At 40.4% G+C, this 26,516-nt stretch overlaps 1 protein-coding gene across 1 annotated transcript in view; it reads left to right on the forward strand.

Moving 5' to 3' along the window:
- Positions 1-26,516, forward strand: part of Bmper (BMP-binding endothelial regulator) — a 262,140-nt gene that overhangs the window by 180,858 nt on the left and 54,766 nt on the right. The window contains exon 13 of the mRNA NM_028472.2: positions 2,562-2,898. Within this exon, the coding sequence (NP_082748.1) occupies positions 2,562-2,898 (337 nt within the window). The remainder of the gene's footprint in view (positions 1-2,561; positions 2,899-26,516) is intronic.

Genomic DNA, 26,516 nt, shown 5'->3' on the forward strand with positions numbered 1-26,516 from the left:
CTTCTCTCAACCACAAACAACAACAACAACAACAACAACAACAACAACAACAACAAACCTTTTTCAAGCCTTTGCCTTGGATTTAAAATGCTCTGTTCCTTTCATTTAGTACACAGTGGTTTCCTTATGTTTTTTTCCTGTTTATTTCTTGAGAATCCCAGTTTTGGAATACTGGTTTATTTTACCAATAGCTCATCATAAAGTAACCTTTTCTCATGGTAGCTATGTGACTTTCTCATAGGAAAGCCTAAACATTTTCAAACCAGAGTACTTCTAGCTCTAGAATCTGTCCTCTGGATATGTCTTGCTCATGACTTCTTCGTTATCCCAATATCTTGTGGAAATTTCATATCCCAAGGCCAATTTTCTTTTACTCCATCTACCCAAGTTACTTCTTTCTTTTCTTTTCTTCCTTCCTTCCTTCCTTCCTTCCTTCCTTCCTTCCTTCCTTCCTCCCTTCCTTTCCTTCCTTCTTTCTTCTTTCCATTCTTTTTCCTTCCTTCCTTCCTTCCTTCCTTCCTTCCTTCCTTCCTTCCTTCCTTCCTTCCTTTCTTCCTTCCTTCCTTTCCTTCTTTCTTCTTTCCATTCTTTTTCCTTTCTTTCTTTCTTTCTCTCTTTCTTTCTTTCTTTCTTTCTTTCTTTCTTCCTTCCTTCCTTCCTTCCTTCCTTCCTTCCTTTCTTTCTTTCTTTCTTTCTTTCTTTCTTTCTTCCTTCCTTCCTGCCTTTCTCTTTCTTTCTTTCTTTCTTTCTTTCTTTCTTTCTTTCTTTCTTTCTTTCTTTCTTTCTTTCTTTTCTTTCCATCCTCTTTCCTTTTCCCTTCCCTTCCCTTCCCTTTCCTTCCCTTCCCTTCCCTTCCCTTCCCTTCTCCTTCCCTTCTCCTTCCCTTCTCCTTCCCTTCTCCTTCCCTTCTCCTTCCCTTCTCCTTCCCTTCTCCTTCCTTCCTTCCTTCCTTCCTTCCTTCCTTCCTTCCTTCCTTCCTTCTCTCAGACCCATCCTCATCTCATCTCAAAACTCTGAATACTTGCTAATCTGCCTAGCTGGCAACTCAGAAATAAAGACAATGGATTTTAGGGGGAAAAAAACCTTCTCCTCTTTCCAGATGCTCAGAACAGGGAAAATGAAAGATTACTTTTATTAAGATCCCCAAAACCCATTAATGGGAGGACCAGGAAGGAACAGAGACTTTAGAGGGCCTCCTCTGAGGTTGCTGCTCTTAGCATACAGTGACAACGATAACATACACATAAAGGTGTTGTAGAGGATTTGGGAGTTGACAGCACTGTGGTTCTTAGTCAGTTACCTTGGAGCTTAGGCCCTGTCAGAAATTAGTCAGGTGAAATGTCATCAATGTGCTATAGAACAGAAAACTAGAAAAAAATTAGTCATTTTCTTTAGGTTGAACTTTTAAAGGCTTTTCAGATAGAATTCTCCTTTCTCTTGAGAGCAGTAGTTTCACACAACATCAGAGTGCATTTGAGGGAGTGTCTCTCTTTCCTTACTACCTATTCAGACTTATCTTGGAATGCCACTATACTATAGCCTGACTCTACACATATGATAGAAGTTCACCATTTAGCATATCATTTACTAGTGATGCTCCTCAAAATCTAGCCTAGTATTTCTGGTAAAAGCTTTTGTACAAATATTCTTCAGCTTTACTCAGTTCATTCAAACAAGGGTGTTCTCTTTCCTCTAGAGCAAAGACTGGTTTTGTTCGTTTGTTGTTTTGGCTTTGTTTGTTTGTTTGTTGTTTAAAAGTTTTTGTTTTTGTTTTTTTGTTTTGGTGAGAAAGAAGCACTGGTGTGATGGTAGATACACAAGAGGAAATTTTGCCCACATCCTGGTAGTTTCCAATATCTCTTCAGATACTGAAGCCGATGTTCATTCTAGGGATGGAGACATAAAAGTATATGGGCTTCCAAATATTCACCTCCAGGAAATGTCTCTCAGCAGTGGTCTGTGTCCCAGGAGTCACTGTACATACCAAGGAGTGAATGCTTTCATGGATCTGAGTGTTGTCTTCTGAAAAATATATAGTCGTAACTTATATATGCAATTTTAAAAATTCTCATTATAGCAAGCAGTTTAGAAAATTTCCCTTGATATTTAGAGAAATAGTTAAATAGCAGAATGTTTGGATAAAGAGATGGAAAATCACATTAAGGGTATAATGCTTATTTCTTTGCATTCTAAGATTATAGTCATCAATGCATACACAAAGACACAATTTGGACAAACCCAACTACTTTGGGAAAAATTAAAAAATAATAAACACTAGAATACTGTGGTAAGATTAGTTATCAATGGAGGTCAGACTCTAAGGACAGATTATATTACAAAGGGAAAAGTTATACAGTTGATAAGTTCTAAACTGTCCAAAGTGATTTATTTATTTTTTTTGTAAGATTGAAGATTGATGGTGAGATTGAAAGTCAATCAAGAGTTTAGACAGTGGCAAGGGTTGCTCACCGAAAGGTGATGACCGATGCTGTGTAAAGATGCGTACAATTGGGGACTGTTGCAACAATCTGGAGTGGGTGATCCTCCTGTCGTCTTTCTAGGTTTGGAGATATCGTGGGATGGAGACAGTTTTGTGGAGGTCATGGCTGCCCCTCATCTCAAGGGCAAGCTCTGTGGTCTTTGTGGCAACTACAATGGTCATAAACGTGATGACTTGATTGGTGGAGATGGGAACTTCAAGTTTGACGTGGATGACTTTGCTGAATCGTGGAGGGTGGAATCCAACGAATTCTGCAACCGACCACAGAGAAAACCAGTACCTGAGCTCTGTCAAGGCACAGTGAAGGTGAAGCTTCGAGCCCATCGAGAATGCCAGAAACTCAAGTCCTGGGAGTTCCAGACCTGCCACTCTACAGTGGACTATACCACTTTCTACCGGTAAGAACAATGTGCTGACCCATAGGTTTGGATTATAGATTGAGATATGCTTGACCTTGGAACTAAGTCTATCATATCTTTTTGTATGCCAAATAAGGCCTTCAACTGTAGGGTAATCACCTCAATTTCTTTCTGCTCAGTAACTCATCTTGTCTAAAATTGGTAAATTTTATGAAGTATTCCAGGCTTGTCTTCTCTAGATAACACTGCTTGTGTCTTACAGATGTTATGGGAAGCTGTCTCTAAGGTCTAGGTACTTTTTGGTACTTAGCCTAAAAGCAAGCCTGTTGAGTACAGGCATGGACTGAATCTCAGATCAGCATAGCCTCTGTTTTGTGGTTGAGGGAGCTTGGTTATCCCAGGTCTGAGAAAGAATTAGCATGTGCTTTGTGGTCTAGTTCAGATCCAGTCTGCACGTGGGAAAATAAGGAGCTAGATGATGATCAGCTATGACAATGCATGTCCTGGGTCAGAGGACAGTAGAGGACGGGTTTGAGTTGGAGGAGGGAAGGGATCGCATTAAAATTGAGACTTCTTTCCTTTCTACCCTGTGACCTCCAGTTAACACTCAGCAGCTCAGCTCAGCACAGGGGCTTGCTTTTGACAACCTTGCAACAGAATTGCTCTGGAAGTTGATGAGTTTGGCCTGCTGCACTCCTGGTTACTACACAATTCCAGGAGTTCAAGAGTCGTGCCTGCCTATAACGTTAGCCACCATGGGCGTGTGAGGAAACATGAGAGGAATGCGACTCAGAAGGCCGTGTTTAAGTGATTTGCCTGTGGCTCTTAAAACTAGGAAACTCCTGTGGTCTGCAACCGCAGAGAGGTTATTTTTACTCTTTAATTGCCACCACTTTAGTTCCCTTAGCTCTCATTAAATGTGATCTTTTTATTTTAATTTGATCTTTGGACATAAAAGATGAATTTCTATAAAGACAGCCCAAAGTAGGATGGAAAAAGACTGTCCCTGTCATCACAGATCCCCAAGCATGGCTGTATCTGCCAAGCCATTTGGCTCTAGTCATATGCTCGGCTCCTTCAGCCATTTTCCTGTTATAATTTGAATCCTCTGGGTTCTCTTATTTTTCCCTTCTGTTCTGCCCCCCGAGATTGGCTTCACCCCTTTCCTAAGGAGTCCTAGTTGGAGATTATGGATGAGTTAACCACCTGGATGGCCCATATTTTATTTGCATTTGTAAAGCCTAGGGGGGACTTGGGAGAGCAAAGCAATTAAGAGTATTAGCATTGTGCACTCCTAGCTCTCAATCACCAGGCTCTTCAACCTTCCTGTACAAGCCTTGGTTCATCTATCTGTGAATTCAAGACAACAGGAACTTCTCTTCCTATTTAATGAGGTTTTGAACCAAAGAGCTAGAGGTGCTGGAGCTGTTGGTTGGCACCATTTCTCTGTCAATTAGAAGACAAACATGCAAAGGGCCTCCTTTGGAAGCTCTCCCACTCTAGCTGAAGGCTCAGTTTGGACTCTTCTCTCTGCTGCAAATAGGATGGAGAGGTTATACCCCTCCCAGACCTCATCTGCCTATCTTTTCAAAAGATTTCACTGCAAACAATAACTAGAGAGCAGGGCTATAGAGATTGGTCTTTCCCACCAAATTCCCACGTCTTTTGCCTCTGGTGAATTAATTAGTTTTAAGCTCCTCTGAGTTCCGCAGGAGAATAGCATGGCTTTGGCAGATATCCCAAGAAACCAATTGAATGCACAAAACCAGAAAGAATTGACTTGTTCAGTGGCCAGGTGGTTGCCCTCTTCTCTGTCCTTTAAAAGGTCTACAGCAGCTACTGCAACATGGCAGAGGGTGTTTGTATCAAAGGCTAGATCTGACCAGCCTGGGCAAGTTCAGGCATGCTTGTGAATTCTTTGTGCATGCAGACTAAGGCAGGATGTAGTAGGGAATTTGGCTTGTGTTCTGCCTGTTGTTGGCATGGTCTGATGCAGGGTGGCCTTGGGTCTTCTCTTCCTTAGAAATGGCAGGAGGAAAGATCTAGATAACTCTGCTAGCCATATAACCTATTGCCACCCTGACTCAACAGCAGAAGGATGCGTCCTCTCTCACATTGAAGTGGGACGGGCAATATTGGGTATGTCCTGCGCTTGAGAAATGGAGTCCCACTCAGAAAGGCAGTTGCTCCGTAGGCTCGAGCCAGGCCCAAGTGCAGGGTTCTGCATGGACTTTCTGAAACAGGAGACGGGGGTTGAGCACTTACATGGTCACTTTCTGGCTGGCGACTACCATGAAGCCATTGGAGCTCCACATGCCCCATCTAGCATTGGGAAACTCGTTGTTCTGAGGAATGAAGGCATTGGGAAGTGTGGTGCTGGCACAGGGCAGATGGACTGCTGAAGCCCACTATATGCCCTTAGCCTGTGTCCCTGATGTTTGATGGGGATCTTCCTGAACTCCTAGCCAGTCCTTCAACTCTCTAACTGTGGTAGCTCCTAATCTCATCACAGAGACCTGATGTCTCAGGTTCTTGTTGGCAAAACCTTGAACTGTTTGAAAATAAACTGTTTATCTTTCACGACACTGAAAGTGCTAGTTAAGGATGCTTGGCCATTTTTGTGCAATGACTTTTGTTGTAGAGGAGAGACAAAACCAGCAATCACATGGCACACCACACCTGCCAAGTGCTTCCTAGTGAGTTTGAAAGCACAGGTAGAATTTCTGAAATCAACCTGATATGAGGTCAGAATGATGGCCTTGCTATATTCATTCAGAGTTCTCACAGGACAAGTTAGTCTTGCCTTGATATAGGACACCACCACTGGCATAAATAGTATTGGAAGTTTTGCTTATTTTTTCTCATCCTTCAAAGAAGTATCTCTTTTACTGATGAGGAAAAAGTTTTTTCTCTCTCTCTTTCATATACACACACACATGCACACACATACAGAATGAGAGAGAGAGAGAGGGGGAGAAAGGGAGAGAGGAAGAGAGGGAGAGAGAGAAGTGAGGGAGGGAGAGAACTATGTATTAGTAACAGAGTGAAGTGTATTTCTTACAGTGTTTTCTCTTCTGGGTGTTTTTAAGCTCATGGAACTTTTCACAAAGCAAATTCTATGTGTGATAAGTTTTTTCTATGAAGTCAAAATATTTGATTTCTCTAAATTACTTATGTTTGAAAAGTCTGGGATTTGTAGCTCTTTCATTTTGGCTTATTACCTAATTCAGTATCTTTGCTAATAAACTGTCTGTTGTCTAAACATTTGAAAATTACTACTTTATAGAGGAATGAAAGATAAATGTGTATTAGTCAATGCTTAATTTTTTTCCTTTGGGAAACATTTAAGATTTTGCTATTTTTTTTTTTTAATTCACACTTCAATTTGATCCTTGGGGTAAATTGATACCAAATTTTGAGATATGCTCAAATCCTTTGTAATCACAATAAACCCTTTTAAATAGAAAATTAAATATCTCTGGGCACAAAACGATTATGTAGATTATATAAAATGCTAAGTATTTTGACATGGTGTCTTAAGACTTAAGTTTCTTACTTACGTTGTCCTTAAATTAGTCACATGTAGTAACATTTTTTTTTAAACTGGTGTGTTTTGAAACATCCTTGGTAGCTGGAGGGGTTGTAGAGTGCAGAGAAGTGACTGACAACTGATCTGCATTGTATGTGGATTCACACAGAGTTCTCTCTGAGGAAAATGTGAGGCAGTTCATACCTTGTCCCTTCTCACACCTCCCTCATCCTTGTGCTGCTTTTCCTTGTGCTCCAGATGCCAACTGAGAAGCCCAGGAGCAGTAGGCACCCGTGTCTCCCACAGTGGCTTCTCCTGAAGCTTAGCAGCCTGTGTCAGCTCCTCCCCCCACCACAACTGAGTTTCCCAGAGCCACCCAGCCCAAGTTACCTGGTGAGCAGAGGTCAGGGCACAAGTTGGCACACAGCATGGGCAAGTATCGGAAAAGATAACACACCCTAGTGCTGTGTGCTGGACTCTGAAGTGAGGGCATGATCACATTCCAATGTAGGAAAGTCAAGATGTGGAAGTGAAGTACTGTGGAGTCCAGATATTTTTAGTCCACAGCATCCCTGTATGTCCTTACTAGGGCATAGTTCCCAGTGCACAGGCCTTTAAAATTTATTTAAAATTTAAAAAATCCATATATTTTAAATCCTCCCCAAGCTCTTTCCAGATCCTGTTTACCTCCATACCCATCCAACATCATGCTTTTTCTCTCAAACAAAAATCAAAACAAACAATATATTTTTAGAAGGCCGAAATAAAAATGACACCTCCACTCCAACAAAAACAATGACATTTACTTGTATTGGTCAAGTACTCCTGGGTAATGTGGTTGATATACCCATTGATACTGATTTGGGGAGGATGGATTTTCCCTTCTCAGCAGGTATCACTTGCAAATAGCATCTTGGTTAGAGCCAGGACTCTGTATCTACTTCCCCTTTTCAGTGCTAGGATATTGTCTGGCCTGTACTTGAACAGGTCTTTTGTATGGTGCCATAATCTCTGGTTGATATGTGTGTCAGTCCTGTTGTATCTAGGAGACATTACTTCCTTGGAATCATCTACCACCTTTGGCTTTTACAATCTTTTTACATCCTTTACTGTACAGGTCCCTAAGCTTTAAGGGGAGAGTTTGAAGAAGGAATCCCATTTAGTACTGGATTCTCTATAAAGTCTCTTACTCTTTCCACATTGCCCTGTTGTGGTCTCTGTTAATTTCTTACTGCTACAAGAAGAAACGTCTCTGATTAGAGCTAAGTGAGGTACTGACCATTGCACAGAATGTCCTAGTTACCTTACTGTTTTATCACTGTGAGAATGAAATCATGGCCAAGTCATCTTACAACACAAAGAATTTAGTTGGGTGCTTTCTTACGGTTCCTGGGGGTTAATTCATTATCATCACGGTGGAGACCATGGTGGCATAGACAGACAGGCACAATGCTGGCGCAGTAGCTGAGAGTTACACCCTGATCCTCAGGCAGCAGGCAGAAAGAGAGACACTGGACCTGGTCTTGGCTTTTTAAACCTCCAAGTCCACCCTAATGACACACTTTTTCCAATCCTTCTCAAACAGTTCACCAACTGGGGACTAAATATGCAGATATATAAGCCTAATGGGCTATTCTCATTCAAACCACCACATGGCAGTATGCCACTAGGAGTTATCTTGTAGTTATGCTCCTTTAGCAGAAGAATGATAGGTTTTTCCCCTAGTCCCGTGGCCTTTCTAGTCTCTCACTCTTTGGCAGTTTAGTATGGAGTGGACTTAAATCCAATTTTTAAAAGGCTAATTATTCCCATAATGTCCGTTCCACTATCGGAACGGTGTGACTGGCAGGTTGCTGTTGTAGGTCATGGGTTATAGCTGGGTAACAGTGATGTTTCCCTTTCTCCTATGGTAGTGTACAGAATATCTCCCAGAACCATGTGTGCTGGGATGTTGGGGTGAGGCTACTAGTTGGTCACCAGCTGGACTTCTCCATATTCAATGCCATAAGTAAGTGTTGTCCTCAGTAATAGGGACAATAGGCCCTTTACCATTAAGGCGTGAAGAACAACCAATAGCCTTGACTACAGCCTGTGATGTTTGAGTGGTTCCACGGAACACCGTTGACCAACGACTCAAGAAGATGTAAGTCATTCCTGTTCCTCGATGTTTTACTTAATGGCATAAGATGTCTAGTTGGGGCATTATCTTCCCCATTGAATGGTGACTTCATTTACATTGCTTTTATGCTTTGTCTGTAATTTAGGAAGCATCTACAGTAGTAGGTTTACATATAGTTTCTCAAAAGGCATTACATGTTATTACATGTTTGTTACCTATATTCTCTACTTCACCCTGTTCCTACCCCACCCCCAATTTAATTCTCTGATCCTAGTTTCCCCTTTATCTTTCCATAACACTATATTCTATTTCATGTTGGGAGATACTCTTGTTTCCCCTGGTCCTTTACAATGTACTTAATTAACATCTGTGATTATTTCAATTGTAACACAAATATAAAAAGCTGAAAGCTAGCATCCACTTATAAGAGAATATATAGTGTATTTGTTTTGGGGGTCTAGGTTATCTCAATCAAGATGACTATTTCTAGCTCCATCCGTTTATCTGTGAATTTTGTTTTTCTTAACAACTGAATAATATTTCATTCTGTAAATGTACCAAATTTTCATTATTCACTCATCTCATTGCTTGATGGACATCTGGACTGTTTTTAATTTCTGGCTATTATGAATAAAACAGTAGTGAATGTGGATAAGCAAGTGTCTCGGAAGCAGGACACAGAGTCCACTGCCCCAGAGAGTTCACTGGCTGTATGCCCAGGAGTGGTAGTGCTGGATAATGAAGTAGACTAAGCTCCAACTTTCTGAGGCACCAATAACTGATTTCCATAGTGCCTGTACCAGTTTGTCGTTTTGCCAACAATAAATAAGTGTCCCCCTTTTCCTTGCATCCTCTCCAGCATGTACTATCATTTCTTTTATTGGTCTTGACCATTCCAATTGGGGTAAGATGAACTCTCTAAGTTGTTTTAATTTGAATTTTCCTGGTGGCTACAGATCTGAAAAATTTCTTTAAGTGTTTCTCAGACATTTGTATTTCATCATTTGAGACATCGTTTGAGACATTCTGTTTAGTTCTGTACCCTGTTTTAAATTGTGTTGGGTTTTTCTGTTTTTGTTTTTCATTTTGTTTTGTTTTTTGAGAGAGAGAGAGACAGGATTTCCCTGTGTAGTTCTGGCTGTCCTGGAACTCACTCTGTAGACCAGGCTGGCCTCGAACTCAGAAATCCGCCTACCTCTGCCTCCCAAGTGCTGGTATTAAAGGCTTTCGCCACAGCTGCCTGGCCATTATTTGTTTTCTTAATGTTCAGTTTCTTTTTAGTGTTTTGTATACTCTAGATACTAACCCTCTATTAGATGTACAATTGGTAAACAGTTTTCCCATTCTGTAGACTCATACTTTACTGGAATGGTGGTGTTCTTTACCATATAAAAACTTTCATGAGGTTCCGTTTATTAATTGTTGATCTTAATGCCTATGCCTATTCAGAAAGTCCTTCTCTATATGAGTTGGTTAAAGCCTGTTCCTTGCTGATCAGATTCAGGATATCTGGTGTTATGTCCAGGTTCTTGATCCATTTGGAGCTGAGTTTTGTGCAGCATGATAGATATGGTTCTATTTTCATTCTTCTACAAACAGCCCTACAATTTGAGCAGCACTATTTATTGAAGATGCTACCTTGTTGAAATCAGGCATGTGTAGGTACGTGAACTTAATGTGTAAATCTTCTATTTGATTCCATTGATAAATGTTTTTATGCCAATATCTTGCTGTTTTCATTACTATAGCTCTGTAATATGTCTTAAAATCTGGGATGGTGATATTTTCATTGGTTCTTTTATTATTCAGGGTTCTCTCAACATTTTTTTTTTGTGTGTGTACACTTGTATGCACATGTGTTACCCATATGAAGTTGAACATCATAATTTATGTGAAATTCTGTTGGACTTTGATAAAGACTGCATTAAATTTGTTTTTGGTATGATGGCCATTGGAACAATATCCTTATTGATCTTTGGGTGTCTTTCTATCTTCTGGTATCATTTTCAATTTTTTCTATGATATCTTAAAGTTTTTATTATTTATTTTATTTATTTATTAAGTTTTTTTTACTTGCTTGGTTAGGACTTATTTTTGGAGGCTACTCAGAAAGGTGCTGATTCTCTGATTTCTTTCTGAGTCTGTCATTTCTATATAAAAAGGCTACTGATTTTTGTCTATTAATTTTATATCTTGTTAGTTAGATAAGTGTTGGCCAGCTGTATAAGATTTTTGGAGTCTTTTATGTATAAAATCATACCATCTGTAAATACAGACACTTTGACTTCTTTTCTACTTGTGTCCACTTGATGGCCTTTGGTTGTCTTATTGCTCTAGTTAAGACTTAAGTACTATATTGAATAGGTAAGAAGAAAGTGGAAAACCTTGTTGTGTTCCTGATTTTAGGGTAAAAGCTTTGAATTTCTCTGTTTGGGTTGATGTTGACTATGGCTTGTGGCTTTTTTTAAAATTATTATTATTAATTGCTTTGCTATGTGAAGTGTGTCCTTGGTTTCCCAGGTTTCTCTAAGACTTGTATTATAAAGTTACAATAAATTTTGTCAAAGGCCTTTTCTGCACCAAATGAGATGATCATGTGTGTTTTGTCTTTTGGTCTGTTTATTTAATAGACTGCATTCATTAATTTAATTTACACACTTTGAGCCATCCCGTGTCTCTGAATGAAGCCTACTTAATCATGGTGATTAATCTTTCTGATGTGTTCTTGAATTCACTTTGGAAATATTTTATTCACAATTTTTGCATCTATGTTCAAAAAGGAAATTATAATTTTCTTTCTTTATTGGGTCATTGTGAGGTTTAAATATCATCATAATTGTGTATTCATAAAAAGAATTAGGCAGTGTCCCTTAAGTTCCTATTTTGTAGACTAACTTGAGGAGTAGTGGCATTAACTCTTCTAAAAGTTTGGTGCAATTTTACACTGAATCCTTCTGGTTCTAGGCTACTTTTGGTTGGGAGACTTTCAGTTATTGCTTCTACTTCACTGCGGGAGTCATAGGTCTGCTTAACTCAGTAAATTTATCTTAATTTTGGTAGGTTGTATTATCAAGAAACTCATCCGTTTCTTTTCGATTTTGCAGTTTGGTGGAATAGAGATTTTGAAAATATGTCTTCATGATTCGCTGGATTCTCTCAGTGTTTGATATAATGTCTCACTTTTAATCACTATTATTAATTTGGATCTTTTATCTCCATCTTTTGGTTTATTTGGTTAGAGTTTGTCAATCCTGATTTTCTTAAGAATCAGCTCTTCATTTCATTGATTCTATGTATGGTTGCTTTTGTTTTTATTACATTGACTTCAGCCCTGGGTTTAAATCTTTCTTCCCATCTACTGCCTTTGGGAATTATTTCCTCTTGTTTCTCTAGAGCTTTCAAGTGTGTCATTAAGTTACCAATATGAGATTTGTCTGGATTTGTAATGTAGGCACTTATTGCTGTGACATTGCATTTTAGAATCACCTTCACTGTGTTGTATAGATTTTGATAGGCTGTTTTTTGTTTGTTTTGTTCTGTTTTGTTTTTCAATTCTAAAAACATTTTAACTTTCCTCTTGAGTTCATTCTTGACACAATTTTCATTTGGTAGTGAATTGTTCAGTGTGCATGCATTTTCATACTTTTTGCTGTTTTTGTTGGTGTCCCGCTTTTTTCCATGATGGTCAGATAGGAGTCAGTGTGGCTTTTCAATTTATGTCTGCTTCATATTATGTGCTAATATGTAGTCAATTTTGGAGAATGTTCCATGAGCTCTTGAGAAGAAGGTTGTCTTAGTCAGGGTTTTACTGCTGTGAACGGACACCATGACCAAGGCAAGTCTTATAAAAACAACATTTAATTGGGGCTGGCTTACAGGCTCAGAGGTTCAGTCCATTATCATCAAGGTGGGAGCATGGCAGTATCCAGGCAGGCATGGCCCAGGCGGAGCTGAGAGTTCTATGTCTTCATCCAAAGACTGCTAGTGGAAGGCTGACTTCCAGGCAACTGGGGTGAGAGTCTAAAGCCCACACCCACAGTGACATACCTATTCCAACCAGGTCACACCTATTCCATCAAGGCCACACCTCAACAGGGTGCCACTCCCTGATCCAAGAATATACAAATCATCACAAAGGTATATTCAGTTTTCTGGTGGAATGTTCTGAAGATATCTGTCTGTTAGGTCCATTTAATTAATTTATGATGTCAGTTAACTCCAGCACCTTTCTGATGTTTGTCTAGATAACCTCTCCATTGATGAGTGTGAGGTATTGAAGGTACCCACTATCACTGTGTGAGGGTCCATAAGTGATTTTACTTGTAGCAGTGTTTCTTCTTCTTTTTTTCTTTTTTGGTTTTTATGTGTTAATTTTTAGAATTGTAATATCTTCTTGGTGGATTTTTTTTTAATGTAGTGTCCTCCTCTATCTCTTCTGACTGGTTTTGTTTGACGTCTATCTTGTCAGGTGCTAAAATAGCTACTTCTGTTCCCATCTTGAGTCCATTTGTTTGGAATACCCCTTTCCATCCTTTTGACTTTGGGGTGGTGTCTAACCTTGATGGTGAGGTGTGTTTCTTGCATGCGGCAGAAAAATGGATCCTATTTTCTAATTCAATCGGTTAGTCTTTGTCTATGCATTGGGGAAATGAAGCCACCGATGTTTAGAATTATTAAGTGCTTATTGATTCCTGTTAGTTGTTATTGTTGTTGTTTAGCCTCATCTGTCCCCTTTGATTTTGTTCTAGAACTATTTGATCCTTGTGTGTTCTTCAGTGTAGTTAACCTTCTCTTCAGATTGAAGCTTTCCTAGTACCTTCTAGAGAGATGGACTAGTGGACAGAAATTTATTAAAATTTTAAATTATGTAATATTTTTCATTCTTTATCTACGATGATTGAAACTTTTGCTGGGTAGAGTAGTCTGGTTTGGTATCTATGTTCTCTCAGAACATGAGGAACATCCATACAAGCCCTTCATGCTACCAGAGTCTCCATCATGAAGGCAGATGTTATTCTAGTAGGCCTGCCTTTGTAGGTGACTTGGTCTTTATTCCTTGAAGCTTTGAATATTCTCTTTCTTCTGGAATTTTAGTGTTTTGATTATCATGTGTCATAAACAATTTCTTTTCAGGTTCTATCTGTCCAGTGTTCAGTCTATTTCTTGTACCTTGACAGGCATCTCTTTCTTTATATTTAGAGATTTTTTTAAAAATGATTGTGTTAAAGATATCTTCTGTACCTTTTCACCTGAGCTTCTCCTTCCTCTATACTGATTATTTGTAGGTTTGGTATTTTCATTGTACCCCAGATTTTTCTTTTCTTTTATTTTTTTATTTTATAGATTTGACATTTTCTTTTACAGACCTATTCCAGTTCTTCTACCTTGTCTTCAAGACCTGACATTCACTTTTACATGTCTTCAAGACCTGACATTCACTTTTACATGTCTTTTAATCTACTGGTGATTCTTATCTCTGAGATTTTTGATTGATATTCTGAGTTTTTCATTTCCAGTTTTATGTTACTTAGGTGATTTTATTTCTTTGTTAAATTCTGCTTTATATCTTGACTTGTTTTCATTATTTTATCCAATCATTTGTGTTTTTACAGGCCACATTAAGGGGTTTATTTACATCTTCTTTATAGTTTCTGGCTATTTTGCAGTCCTTATTTTGTGATTCTGCTAAATAGTTTTCTTCAGTACCTATTGCAGTGGAGTTACTGGCTGCTGGAGGAGGTATATAATTTTGGCTGTTTAGACTTGTGCTTTTGTTTTGGGATCTAAGCATTTGGAGTTAAAATATTTAGAGTACTTCCTGATGTAGATATCTAGTCTTGTCTTTGCTGAGTGGGTATTCTATTCTTTGAGTCCCAACCTAGAGTAGCCACTCTAGTTCCCTGGTAGAGAATGTTTACCAGAACTAGCAGGTGTTAAAAAGGAATAGAGATGAAGTAAAAAGAGTGCAAGGAAAGAACCAGAGGACCCTTGATTCACACCAATAGGCAGAGTCCTTAGGACAACAGTTCTCAACCAGTGGGTTGCAGGTAGCCTACGACTATTGAAAAACACAGATATCTACCTCATAATGCAACAACAGCAACATTACAGTTATGAAATAGCAACAAAAATAATTTTATGACTGGGGGTCACCACAACATAAGGAACTGTTTTAAAGGGTGGCAGCATCAACAAGGTTAAGAACCACTGCCTTAAGGGATGGATGTGGGCTAGGAGAAGCTTTATTCACATGTTTATGTTGGGGGAACCATCTGGGATCCCTAGGCTAGGAAATGTTTTCTTTCCTCTATACAGTCCTTTTTTTTTTTTTTTTTTTTAATCAAACCGTGAGGAGTTGAGTAACACCAGAAGATTAATAGGTGTGTGCCTTCCCAGTGAGGTGATGGGAGATAGAAGGTACAAGACAAGACAGGAGAATATGAAATATGAAAAGGGCATCAGGATCATGGCAGTGTGGTCATGGGCTGCCAGTGGCTTCCTTTCAGCTGTAATCACAAGCCTCCTACAAGGCCCACACTGTTTTTCACAACAAATGAAACTAACTATTGATTGTGAAGCAAAAGGAGATATACATGTAAGGAACACTTCATGTTTAGATTCAAAAATCATATTAAACTACTTGCTATGTTCTATAAAACCAAGTCAATTTCTCTTATGTTGAAGAAGAACAAGCCTGGCACATTTTTGGTATTCTTACAATGATTGTTGAGTACTGCCGCTGGATTTAGAGTTAGGTATAGATCATGCTCATTGTAAACTGTGGTTCTATACTTCTGGCTTTCCTTTACCTAGCTCAACTTTTCAAACAAGTCAATCACACTAATTCTGGGATTAAGGTATCCTGTCACCAGGTGGCACTAGACACCTGAGTTGTTCGAACTACCTATTTTAGTCTTAGAAAACAAGCTTAAAAGTTCAAAATGCTTTCTCTGATATTAGGGTTTTCACAAATATTCATTCCTATCTCCAGCCCTAGTCCCACCACCTAGCCTAGACTGCCAAGTACAGATTACAAACCCAGAATTTTGTCTCTGTTTATTCTCCTGCCTCTTGGATATGCCCTCATTTGTTTTTGTTTGCTTATTTGTTTGTTTGTTTGTTGCATTGATTTAAGTTGAAGGTACAGCTCAGATGTCAGCGAGGGGCCCTGCCAATGCTCTTTCTCAGGCTCAGAGTTTCTGGTGGTGTTTGTCATTTAACCCTTACTGTGCTGCATTACTAGTGTCTTTCTCAATCCTGGATTTTAGGTTCGCTGAGAATCTTTTCTGTACTTTTGACCTGGCCTAGAAGGGCTGTTCTCTTAGCATGCCTTCCTTCTGCATCCTGATCCTTTCTGATGGGACTTCTCTTTGCCTTCTTTCTTGGTCTTCAGGGTAATTTATCTCATGTTTGAGGGACTCTGGTTCTCCGAGTGAGCACAGCCTCTGCCTCTATTCTGGTCAGCTTTCTGTTTCAGTGACAAAAACCAGGACCCAAAAACAAGTGGGGGAAGAGGCTCTGGTTTATTTCAGCTTACATTTCCAGGTAATAGTCCATCACTAAGGGGAGCCAAGGCAGTAAGTAAAGGCAGAAACCTTTGAGGAACACTGTTCTTTGCTCACTCTCAGGCTTGTGCTCAGTTACCCTTTATATCCAAGAAGACCTACATGCCCAAGGAATGGCTCTGCCTACATTTGGGCCGATCCACCCACATCAATCATTAATCAAGACAATTCCTCAGACATGGCCATAAGACAATCTGTTTGAAGCAATTCTTCATTGAGGTTCTTCATTTCATTCTAGGTGTCTCTGTGTTGTGTCAGGTTGACCTCTGAGCCCATCTGGTGCTCACAGAATTGTGAGTGCTTCTTACTATGTGGGTCTTCCAGTATAATGGCCAGTTGCATGCACATGGTGCCTTGTCTGAGGGTTACTGTTGCTCTGATTTAACATCATGATCAAAAGCTAGTTGAAGAATAAAGAGTTTATTTGGTTTACACTTCTGCATTGTAAACCATTATCAAAGGAAGTCAGGGCAGGAACTCAGACAAGGCAGAACCCTGCAGGCAGGAGCTGATGCAGAAGTCTTAGAAGGGGTTCTACTCTCTAGGTTGTTTTCATGGCTTTGCTCATTCTTCTTCATTATAGGATCCAGGAATACTAGCCCAGGAATGGCACTATTCACAATGGGACAGGCCCTCCCTCATCATTCACTCTTAAGAAAATGCCTTATAGCTAAATCTTATGGAGATATTGTCTCAATTGGGGTTTCCTTAATGGAGTTAGATAACTCTAGCTCCCCATCACAGTGAAACTGAATCTCAGTGGTACTTCTAGGTCACTCTTATGTCACTGGGACCTTCAGCTCCACCTCTCCTCCAGTCTGACATCATAATTTGTATAATAATTTCACTCATGGATATTTCTGTCCTGGCCTTTCTCAGTTGGTTTTAGGACTTAAAATTAGCCTCTTATTTTACTAGCACAACAATGTGCTCCTGGATGTACTAACTGGCCTTCTGCCTTGGTACCTTTCAGCCTTCTTCCCATGAGATCACATTGCTTTTGCCTTACTGTTGTCTTCAAGTCTTTTTCCAGTTTTACCTCAAGTCTTAGGGTGGTTTCTCTCCAGCCTTTTATTCATTCTCCACTTCAATCTTAGAAATAAGTTTTCCAGTTGGTTCCATCCAAAGTGACCCCTGGAAGTCTAACATGGTGCTCTGTGTCTCTATTTTATCTGCAGGGAGGAACTTTTACTCCATGGGTTCACTCTCTCATTTTAAATTCCATCGTTAAACTCTCTGGTGATCAAAGGCCTTGGCTAGGACATGTAACTGTTACACAAGGTATTCCAGAGGCTAGACTCTTTGGGCAAGGTTAATCCTTCATTACAGGACCTTCCTATCTCAAGGTTAAGTACCATTTCAATTTGATTTTATAATTTTAGCTTTGAGTTTATTTTAAGTATAAACATTCTAGAATCTTATCATGTTTCTCCTCAGAAAATTACCTTTGAGATGCAATTAGAAGAAGCTTTTGAACATAGATTTGAACAAGTGTCATTGTGGCAAGTAAAACACTAATTACTTCATAGCATCTCTCCTAGTTACTTAGGATACAGCCTGATTACTACTTGGCAGGCAGGCAGCAATGTGATGTAACATCATTTATTTTCATTATTTACAGATGGAAAGCCCTGTGGATCTATAAGGAAAAGGCCTACATAAGTAGTGACTTTCTCATTTCACTGTAGAGTTAATGGAGGCACCAAGAGGGGAGGGACTCCAACTTCCCATGGGGCTGTAAAGTCTGGGATGACAGAGACACCTGGGATGGTTCCCTGTGGAAGAGTGGGACCAGGGCTGCCAGATTCTACCCACATGCTCCACTTGTGCTATGTGCTTCAGAAGAACTTATGATTTAATTCACTTTCTTCTCACAGCTTTCAGATGAGTATCGACTATGGGCCAGGGACTGTACAGGGACAGGCATGACTGCTGGAGACTGAACAAGAGACACGAAGCCCTTCAAAGAGAGCCTAGCCAAAAATGGAAAATGAGGTTATCCGTAGCTCAGAAAGCACAATGGAAGTGCCAGGGTTATGTGGCAGGTGAGAATGAAGGCAGTTGACTTTGAAATAAGCAAATAAGACGATTATCACTAGGCACTGTTAGCATGTGGAGACCTGGTGAGGACACAGTCAAAGTCCCGGTGATGAAGAAGGCAAGCCCCCAAGGGAATTTTCTACAGTTGATGTTTGTAGAAAATAGTGGGAAGGGGGAAGGGAGTGTGACAGAGATGTCAAATATGTATTATAACCAAACTGGCTGGTCTCCTTCTGAGCTCCTCTACCTGCTAGTAAATGCAGGGGGCTGATGAATTCCTGGAGTCTTAAGTAGATGCCCAGGTAGAAACAGAGGCAGTGAGTGGGGCTCTCACATTGCCATGTGACTTGTGGTGACACATATGGCACACACTCTATGTCGGGCACTTATCCATGAGCCTGAGCGTATGTCAAGCTAGTTTATCATTACTCTTTCACTCACTGAAATATAAAACTACTTGGTGAGATGCTTGCCTTCTGAATGACCTAGGCCTTCTGGTGTGCACACTTGAAGAAGTGTTTTTCTTTTATTATACTCGGTCATTTCTAGACCATCTGGAAGAACTTCCTATCTTGCAATGAAATTGATACTTGTCCTAAAATAAAATAAAACAAAAACAGATATTACTTTGGAATGGATTAGAATTTCTGCAATGTGTTCTTCATAAATTCCTTCAACTGATAGAATTGAGCTGATGTGAAGGTGCAGAAGGGATAACTAATTCTGTAAGATGGAATAGATAGATGTAACCAGAAGGAATATTGGACCCACCCCTAACAGGCTGTACAGGCCTGGGGCCAAGCAGAGAGATTGTGCATCGTGATGTATTGTCTTGAGGAGTATAATTCAGGGTGTGGGAAAAAGGAAGGATTTTTGATAAATTTTAACTCTTTTGGTGACAGTCTTTTGTTTTCTTCAATACTAGTATGAGTGTCATTATACCCTTATGTAACTTGAGGTTAGTGCTGGAGTGCCAACCACAGTTAGACACGGTATCCCTAAGACCTCAGTTAGACATGGTGTCCCTAAGGACCTCTTGGTGTGGAGGAAGCTCCTGCTTGCCATCTTGAGTCTTCAGATCAGTGTCCATCTTACTGCCTTAGATTTCCCTTGCCCTAAGTCTGCTCCTCACTACAGAGAATGTAATTTTGTTGGGCATTGTGTGTAAAGTAAGTATTAAAAGGTTCTCAAAGGAAATCCATGGTTCTCCCTGTGAGAAAAGGTCTGTATCTTTAAACCAGACAACAACACTTTTCTCTATTTTTTCCAGTGTTTATCAGACAACTCAGGGCCAGGTCTGTGACCCATTTCTATGGATGGTACACAACTTTAGGGCATGGCTTTTATTTTAAAAATTATTTTCAAACCTGGTTTCATTTTTATCTTTCCTGTTTTCCCCACTCACTAAATTACATTTTATTTCACTGTGCGTGTCACTCTGTAAGCTGACTTAAATCCTTTCTGGAACAAGTTAGGCAATAAGTGACAGTGGCTATGGCTAAGGGCTCTAGCCCCTCTAAATCTGCATAGTTTTCATTGTGAAGAAGAGATGCTATCTTGACCCAGTTGGTTCTCATGAAGCTACATGAGGTTTCTCTTGTAAATCCCAGACAGGATGACTGAGGAGGTCACTTGCACTGGCCACGGTGCCAGTGAGGCCTTGCTTTGTGAAGACAGGTCTGTGCCTGTGATTTCAGCCTGCCCTTCAGATAAATTGAGATTGCCAGTGGGATGAGAACCCTCTTCAGAGTCATCTGTACCTGAAGATGGGTGTTCTTAGGGTATGCATGCTTCCACTGGGCCACATACAGACTGGGTGGAACTTGCATGTGCTTTGAGTCCAGCATTGTGACTCAATGAAGCCACATGGACAGGCACAACCTCTTGTGAAATCAACTGGCATTCTGGCAGCATCATGAGTGTCTCAAAGAAGGCATGCTGGCCTCCTGCTGCTATGAGAGCATGTCAAGGCTCAGGGCACAGCTTGGGGATTGGCTGTATGTAATAGCCATCCAGGACTCTAGTTCCCCATCGAGTTGACTAAAGTTAAATCTACAGGGTCAATACAAAAGTGAAAGCAGGTGGGCAGTTCCAACACTTTGTCCTTGGGTCAAGTGAAATTCTAAGTCAGAAAGAGGACCAGGGATGCGTATCCTGCCAGGTGAACACAGGTGGACTTTGGTGTAGCTGGGAACCAGCCATTCGTGAGTGCAACATTTTTAAAGGCTTTGTTTAAAGACCTGGTGGTCAGCAGTTTTACTGAGAAAATGCAGAGAAAATTATATTATTGTAACCAAAAAAGTATTTTCTGGGTAAACGGTTAATTATTCATGCCTAATCATTAGTTAATAATGAGGTAAAATAGTTATATATTTATTCCTTTTTTAAAAAAGTAAAAAGGGCATATGTTATTTTGTAGTCGAGATTGATTGATTAAATAATTAAATAAGGAATTGTTGGAGGTACTGGGCATGGGCCCCTTGATGAAATAAACCAGTCAGGTCCTCGGGCTCACACCAGGCCGTGCTGGCTAGAGGGGCCATAAGGTAGTAACCAGGAGTGTTCATAGGCAGGGTGCATGCGGTTTCAGACAGAGGCCTTGCTGAATGGGGCTAGAATCTATAGCCATGGAACAATGACTTCCTGGAGGAGGGAGCTGACTTCTGTAGTTAAAATCAAGAGCATATGCTGGGTTTGTGAGCAAAAAGAAGTGTGTGGTTGGGGAAAATGCCAAGGGAAATATTCCATCTATTGCAGATGGTCAAAGTCAGGAAGCGAAGGAAAGCCTGGTGGGAACTACAGTGGAAGATGGGTAACACACCGTCAGCTTCCAGGTTGTGTAAGTCAGAAAGCAAGGGCAGAGAAAGAGTCATTAGTTCCATACCCCAGCACCCATCAGGCATGATGGGGAACTCCGATGTCTGTCAGCATTAGCTAGGAGCAGGTTGTACGAGATCGTTGATAGACTATTTCCTTAGCAAATAGTTGTTTTAAGTACCAGTGATGTATTCTGTGTGTTAGGTCAGCAGTTCAAACATTAGGTGAATGAAGGCCACTCAGGGCTGAATGGCTGCAGATGAAGGTTAGAAGGAGAATTATTATTTCCTATGAATTCCTGGTATAGGGGCAATGGGGATAGTTTATCTAGCCTCACATGGGAATTCTGGTGCCTTAATTCCCATAAAGTTTAATTTTGTCAAGATTTCTTTGTTTTATTTTGCTTTGGATTTGTTTGTTTGTTTGTTTGACTGAGGAAGGCTAGATTTCCTTTGCTCGTCTGTGATGAAATTCCTGAGTAGAAGACTAGGAGCTAAACTTTGCCACTTAAAGTGGCAGTATACTTGGTATAATGTTTAAAGTCAAGGTTCCCAAGTAAAACTTTTAATGTTATTTCCTGTTAGCCAGTTAGTTAATTAATTAATTAAGCTAAGTGGTTACTGATTCCAACATCACAAAGTCATTACCAACAAAAGTTACACTTGCGTAACGATGATACCAGAATCAGAACCCAGAGCCAAAGTTCTATTTATTAAATGGCTTTCCACAGTGAGGCCAGTGCAAGGATCACATGATAACTGCCCAGGATCTGTAAGAGATGAGAAGCGCTAGATACAAATGGGCTTTGTATCTGGGGCCCAGCTGTCCAGTTAGATACAGGAAGCCCATGCCTGTGCACCTAGAGCAGCCTCCAGGATGTTTCTATAACGGCCCACTTCCTCCGTATAGGTGTCAACCTTTTAGAGTCTGGTCAATGAGTACAGACAGTGGAGAAATAAATGCTCTGCAAGGAGCTGGGAAATCTGGTGTCGATAGTGGAATTGTTCCTTTTAACATGAAAGGGCTGCTTTGCAGGATTTTGACTTACCTCACTTTGGAGTTTGAAATGGGGGGGGGGGGATCCAGTCCCCCTGCTCTTCATCCCCAGCAAATGGCCATGTGTACAGGAAGGGTGGCATGTGCTCCAGAGGCTCAGAGCACATGGGCAAGAAGACCCAGCAGAAACCCTGAACGCTTTCCCATATGAAAAGGAAACCAGGGTATTAGATGCTTCATTTTGTCTGTGTGATCAAAGGCAGGGAGAAAAGGCATTGCACAGATACTGGCCCAAAGCTTTGTGGTCATGGGGAGGATTTACTGACCTGAATGGCAAACACAGACTGAGGAAAGCTTGGTTTTGTGTTTACTTCAGGAATTGGGGTGTGGGATCGGTATCAGGGGTTGAGTAACCATGGAATACTAGATAATGGGTTCCTGCCTTCTGAACTAGAGATAAGGAAAATTGTTTGGGGAATGAGTAGTCTTTGTCTAGAACTTGAGGAAGCATAGAATGGTTTACACTGTTAATAACACTGATACTGTAATGAAGAACATGATTTTGGGGTTCTGTGTGGCAGGTAGGGGGCAAAGGATTTGCCTGGATAATGTTTCACTTTGTTTGATTAAGGAAACAGAACCCAAAGAAGCTAACAATTTTGCTAAGCTTACCAGGCAAGAACCTGGCCAATCCAGGTTATGGCCCACATCTAACTGACCCAAAGCCTGTGCCCTTGACCACAGTCATGGCTCCTCCTGAAGACCTGCCTCCGACCTCACACTTTCGCTATTTCTTAAATTTACCTAAAACACCTGGGCCTTGCCAATGCTTGAAATACTATAATTCATTTTTATTTTTAAGGATTTTCTCCTTGTGCTGGAGATTGAACCCAGGGCCTGGCCTATGTTAAGCAAGTGTTCTACCATTGAGGTATATTCCTGACCAAGGGAAAAAAGTTAAAAGGTATTTTATTTCAACCAAATTTTATTCAACAATGGAAGAATTATGCCATGATTTGTCTTGGCCAGATGTTCAATAATTCCATCTTTTTAAAAAGAAATATGCAATGCATATTTCAGGATGGTGGCTTTTCTTTGATTAAAAAGGTTGCTTGGTTTCACACTGTTGGTTCTAGAGATAATGTACAATATCCGGACTCACAATGGTACTTTGTGCCTTCAATCCATTTCCTGTCTTATTTTCCTTCATATCCTTTTGGCTTTTAGGAACTGTTTAGGTTTTCTCATTTTTCTCTGCTTCCATTTTTAAGGGAAGAAATTGTCTTTTGTTTCACATTGTAACTAAAATGTTCCTACATGGTATGGTATTAATAACTCAGCAATTTTGAACACCATTGACCTACATGGAAATCTCTACAAGGCTTAAGGGAGCTGTGTCTTTCTTTCCCGGTCTTCATTCCTCTATTTTTTGGTTTATGAGCAGTGTGGGATGCTGGCACTGTCTTCTGCATTAGTGGTGGCTGGAGTAGATAGACCTGGTTACATGACGTTAATAGACCAGTGAATGAAGACAAATGAGTCAAACATGCATCCTCAGGAATAGACCTGTGCTCACACTATGGACTAGGTGTGTTCCACAGGAAGGTTGGTGTATAAGATCATGTAGAGCAGGGTCATCAAATCCAGAGTGCCCAGCACCCTTCCACCACTGAGGAAATGATAGTTGGGTGGAGGTCAAATCTTGCTTGCATAGGAGTAAATCAATGCAAGGGGCAGGTAAAGGAGAGACCCAGTAGAGTCGTTATTCTGTGCTCACACACATCTGAAATGTTGGCTTAATCTGTGCTACCTGTATGCCTGTCCCTCCATGCTCTCTGATATTCGGCACTGCATGCTTTTACTTTATCAGGCCCCTGTGCAGACTTGAATCTGCTAATGAGTCACGCTTGGCATGGGCCAAATCATATTTTCTCCAAAGATATATCCCTATCTATAGCTTTAAGGAAAGTTCTCTCTTTGCTCTCAAAAGGACTCCATAAATTAACTAGCCACTGTTCATCTACAGGGTATACATTCTATGACTTCCAATGAATGCCTGAAATCATAGATAACACTAGACTCTGAATCTATTATATGTATCCTTACCTGCACTACAGCATTACACAGAGTGGCCTTAACCTACCTTGTATGCCTTAGGCTTCCATACATTGCTTCTCTTGTACTCTGTACTGGACAGTCCATCTGATAACTGAGATTAACACTGAAAAACTGATGAGTGAGGTGTGTGGGGATGTGTCTTTGGGGAAATACAGTGGACACCATGAAGTATTATCACTGTACTTTGAAGAGGAGCAAATGGAAACATATGCATTGTTGATTCCTGGCATACCAAACATAGGCTTGGCCACAGCAAAAGTAGGAGAAAAAGAAAAACCAGAGAGCAGCTCTATGGATGTGGCTGAATGCTGTGCCCTTTGTTCCTTTTGGGCAGGTGTCTTGGGGTCATACAACTGTTTTATTTTATTTAACTTTAAATTATTTGCTGTGCATGAGTGTGAGTGTGTGTGTGTGTGTGTGTGTGTGTGTGTGTGTGTGTGTGTGTTGCATGCCTGTGTGTGCTTGCCACAGCTCATGTGTAGGGTCAAACTACAACTCTTGGGAGTTGGATCACTCCTTCCACCATGTGGCCTCCAGGGATCACACTCAAGTTGTCAGTTTTAACAGCAATTACCTTTCCTCATGTGCCATCTTACCAGTGTTTAGTTTATTATACTTGCTGATTCAGTGACAATGCCATTTTACAAAGAACATCTGCTATAGGATAGAGTTGTCCCAAAACTTCATTGAAAGCTTGCGAATACACTGAAATTTTTAGTTACCTATATTTGATACAATTATCATTGTCTTGTCCAAGAAGAGACAATGATCCCAGGTGAATGTTCATTGAAATTGTTGGAACAAGACTCTACCTTCACAACCCTACCAACAACATTTATAGATTATAGCCTGGTCACCTGTCTATCATTCGTATTTAGCTCTGATGGAAAGTATCTCAACAAAACAAACAAAAACAAACAGCTGGGAGTGGTGTCGCATGCCTTTAATCCCAGCATTCGGGAAGCAGAGGCAGGTGGATTTCTGAGTTTGAGGCCAGCCTGGTCTACAAAGTGAGTTCCAAGACATCCAGTGCTATACAGAGAAACCCTGTCTCGAAAACCAAACCAACCAAACAACCAACCAAACAAAAACAAAAACAAAAACAAAACAAAACAAAACAAAACAAAACAAAACAAAACAAAACAAAACAAGTTTTTTCCCCCAAGACAGGGTTTCTCTGTGTAGTCTTGGTTATTCTGGAAATTGTTCTGTAGACCAGGCTGCTGCTGGCCTCATACTGAGAAATTTGACTGCCTCTGCCTCCACCTCCTGAGTGGTAGGATTGAAGGCATATGCCACCGTCACGCAGCAACAGAACATATTTTAGGAAGTAATTACTGATACACAAATTGATCAATGCAATTGTACATCATTAACATTGCTCAGCTATATATATGTAAAGTGACATGTATTTATATCTCTGAAAGGTCTGTGAGTTATAAGATTCCAATCAAAGGTAGATCCAGATAACAGGCCATTTAGGCACTGCTCTTCACTTCCCTCCTGGACCAATTAGTTCTGCCCTCTAATTCCTGGGCTCTGCCTTTAGTTCCTCAGGACTGTGACCAACTTTGTGCTTCGGTGGTCCACCTGCTCATCCACATTGTTGCACATTTTTCTGTCTCTTGGGCATTGCAGAGTTAGATAAGAGGTCCTTTCTCCATCAGTCTTGGGTCAAGGTACCTGAGTTGATGGAAATTCCTGCTAAGGACAGTGTGCAATGGGAACCCTGATTTATGCCTTGATCATGTGTCCCACTTTCTAAGTTTAATGCAGCATGTGCTTTTGTTTGCTTCTATTAACTTGGTTTCATTTCTTTTATCTAGAATAAAAACCCAAATCAACATGGTCTGTGTTGGGACAATCACACAGCCATAGAGGCTAGATAGATGTCACCGAATACATGGTTTGATTTAGTGTTTCAGATGGATCATTTGAGTTAATTAATTTCTTGCTCTGGCCTCTGCTTCCTCAGGTTTAGCTCAGTCTTCCTTTCTGTTCTTCCAGCTATGGCTTCAGATAAGCTATAAAGTATTTTCTCCCCTTAAACTCTACATTCTTTGTCTGTCATTGGCTCTGATTGGGCCTTGCAGTCATGTCTAATCACTGCAGTTGGGGAAGAGCCTCTGAGAACTGCCTGTGCCACATCCAGAGTTTCTGGTCCAGCGGGTTTAAGGTAGGTGTTGAAATGTATCACAGATATATAGGTCAGAGGATCTTGGATTAACAGAGAAGGCCCACCCTAATTGCACACAGAGGAAGAGCCGAGAGAGGTGTTCTTACATGGTGATGCTAGGTACTCCACAAGGAAATGAACGAAAACTCATATTTTGTCGTGTTGCAAAACACTCAGTCCACTCTTAATTACTCCCAACTCCTAGAAGTATGTATCATGAGCTCCATTAGGTTCAAACGATACAATTATGTCCTTCCCTAATAAAGGTATGAATGGCTTCATGCATATAAGAAAGAA

Source organism: Mus musculus, chromosome 9 (assembly GCF_000001635.26).
Source record: "Mus musculus strain C57BL/6J chromosome 9, GRCm38.p6 C57BL/6J".
In the NCBI taxonomy this organism is placed as follows: Eukaryota; Metazoa; Chordata; class Mammalia; order Rodentia; family Muridae; genus Mus; species Mus musculus.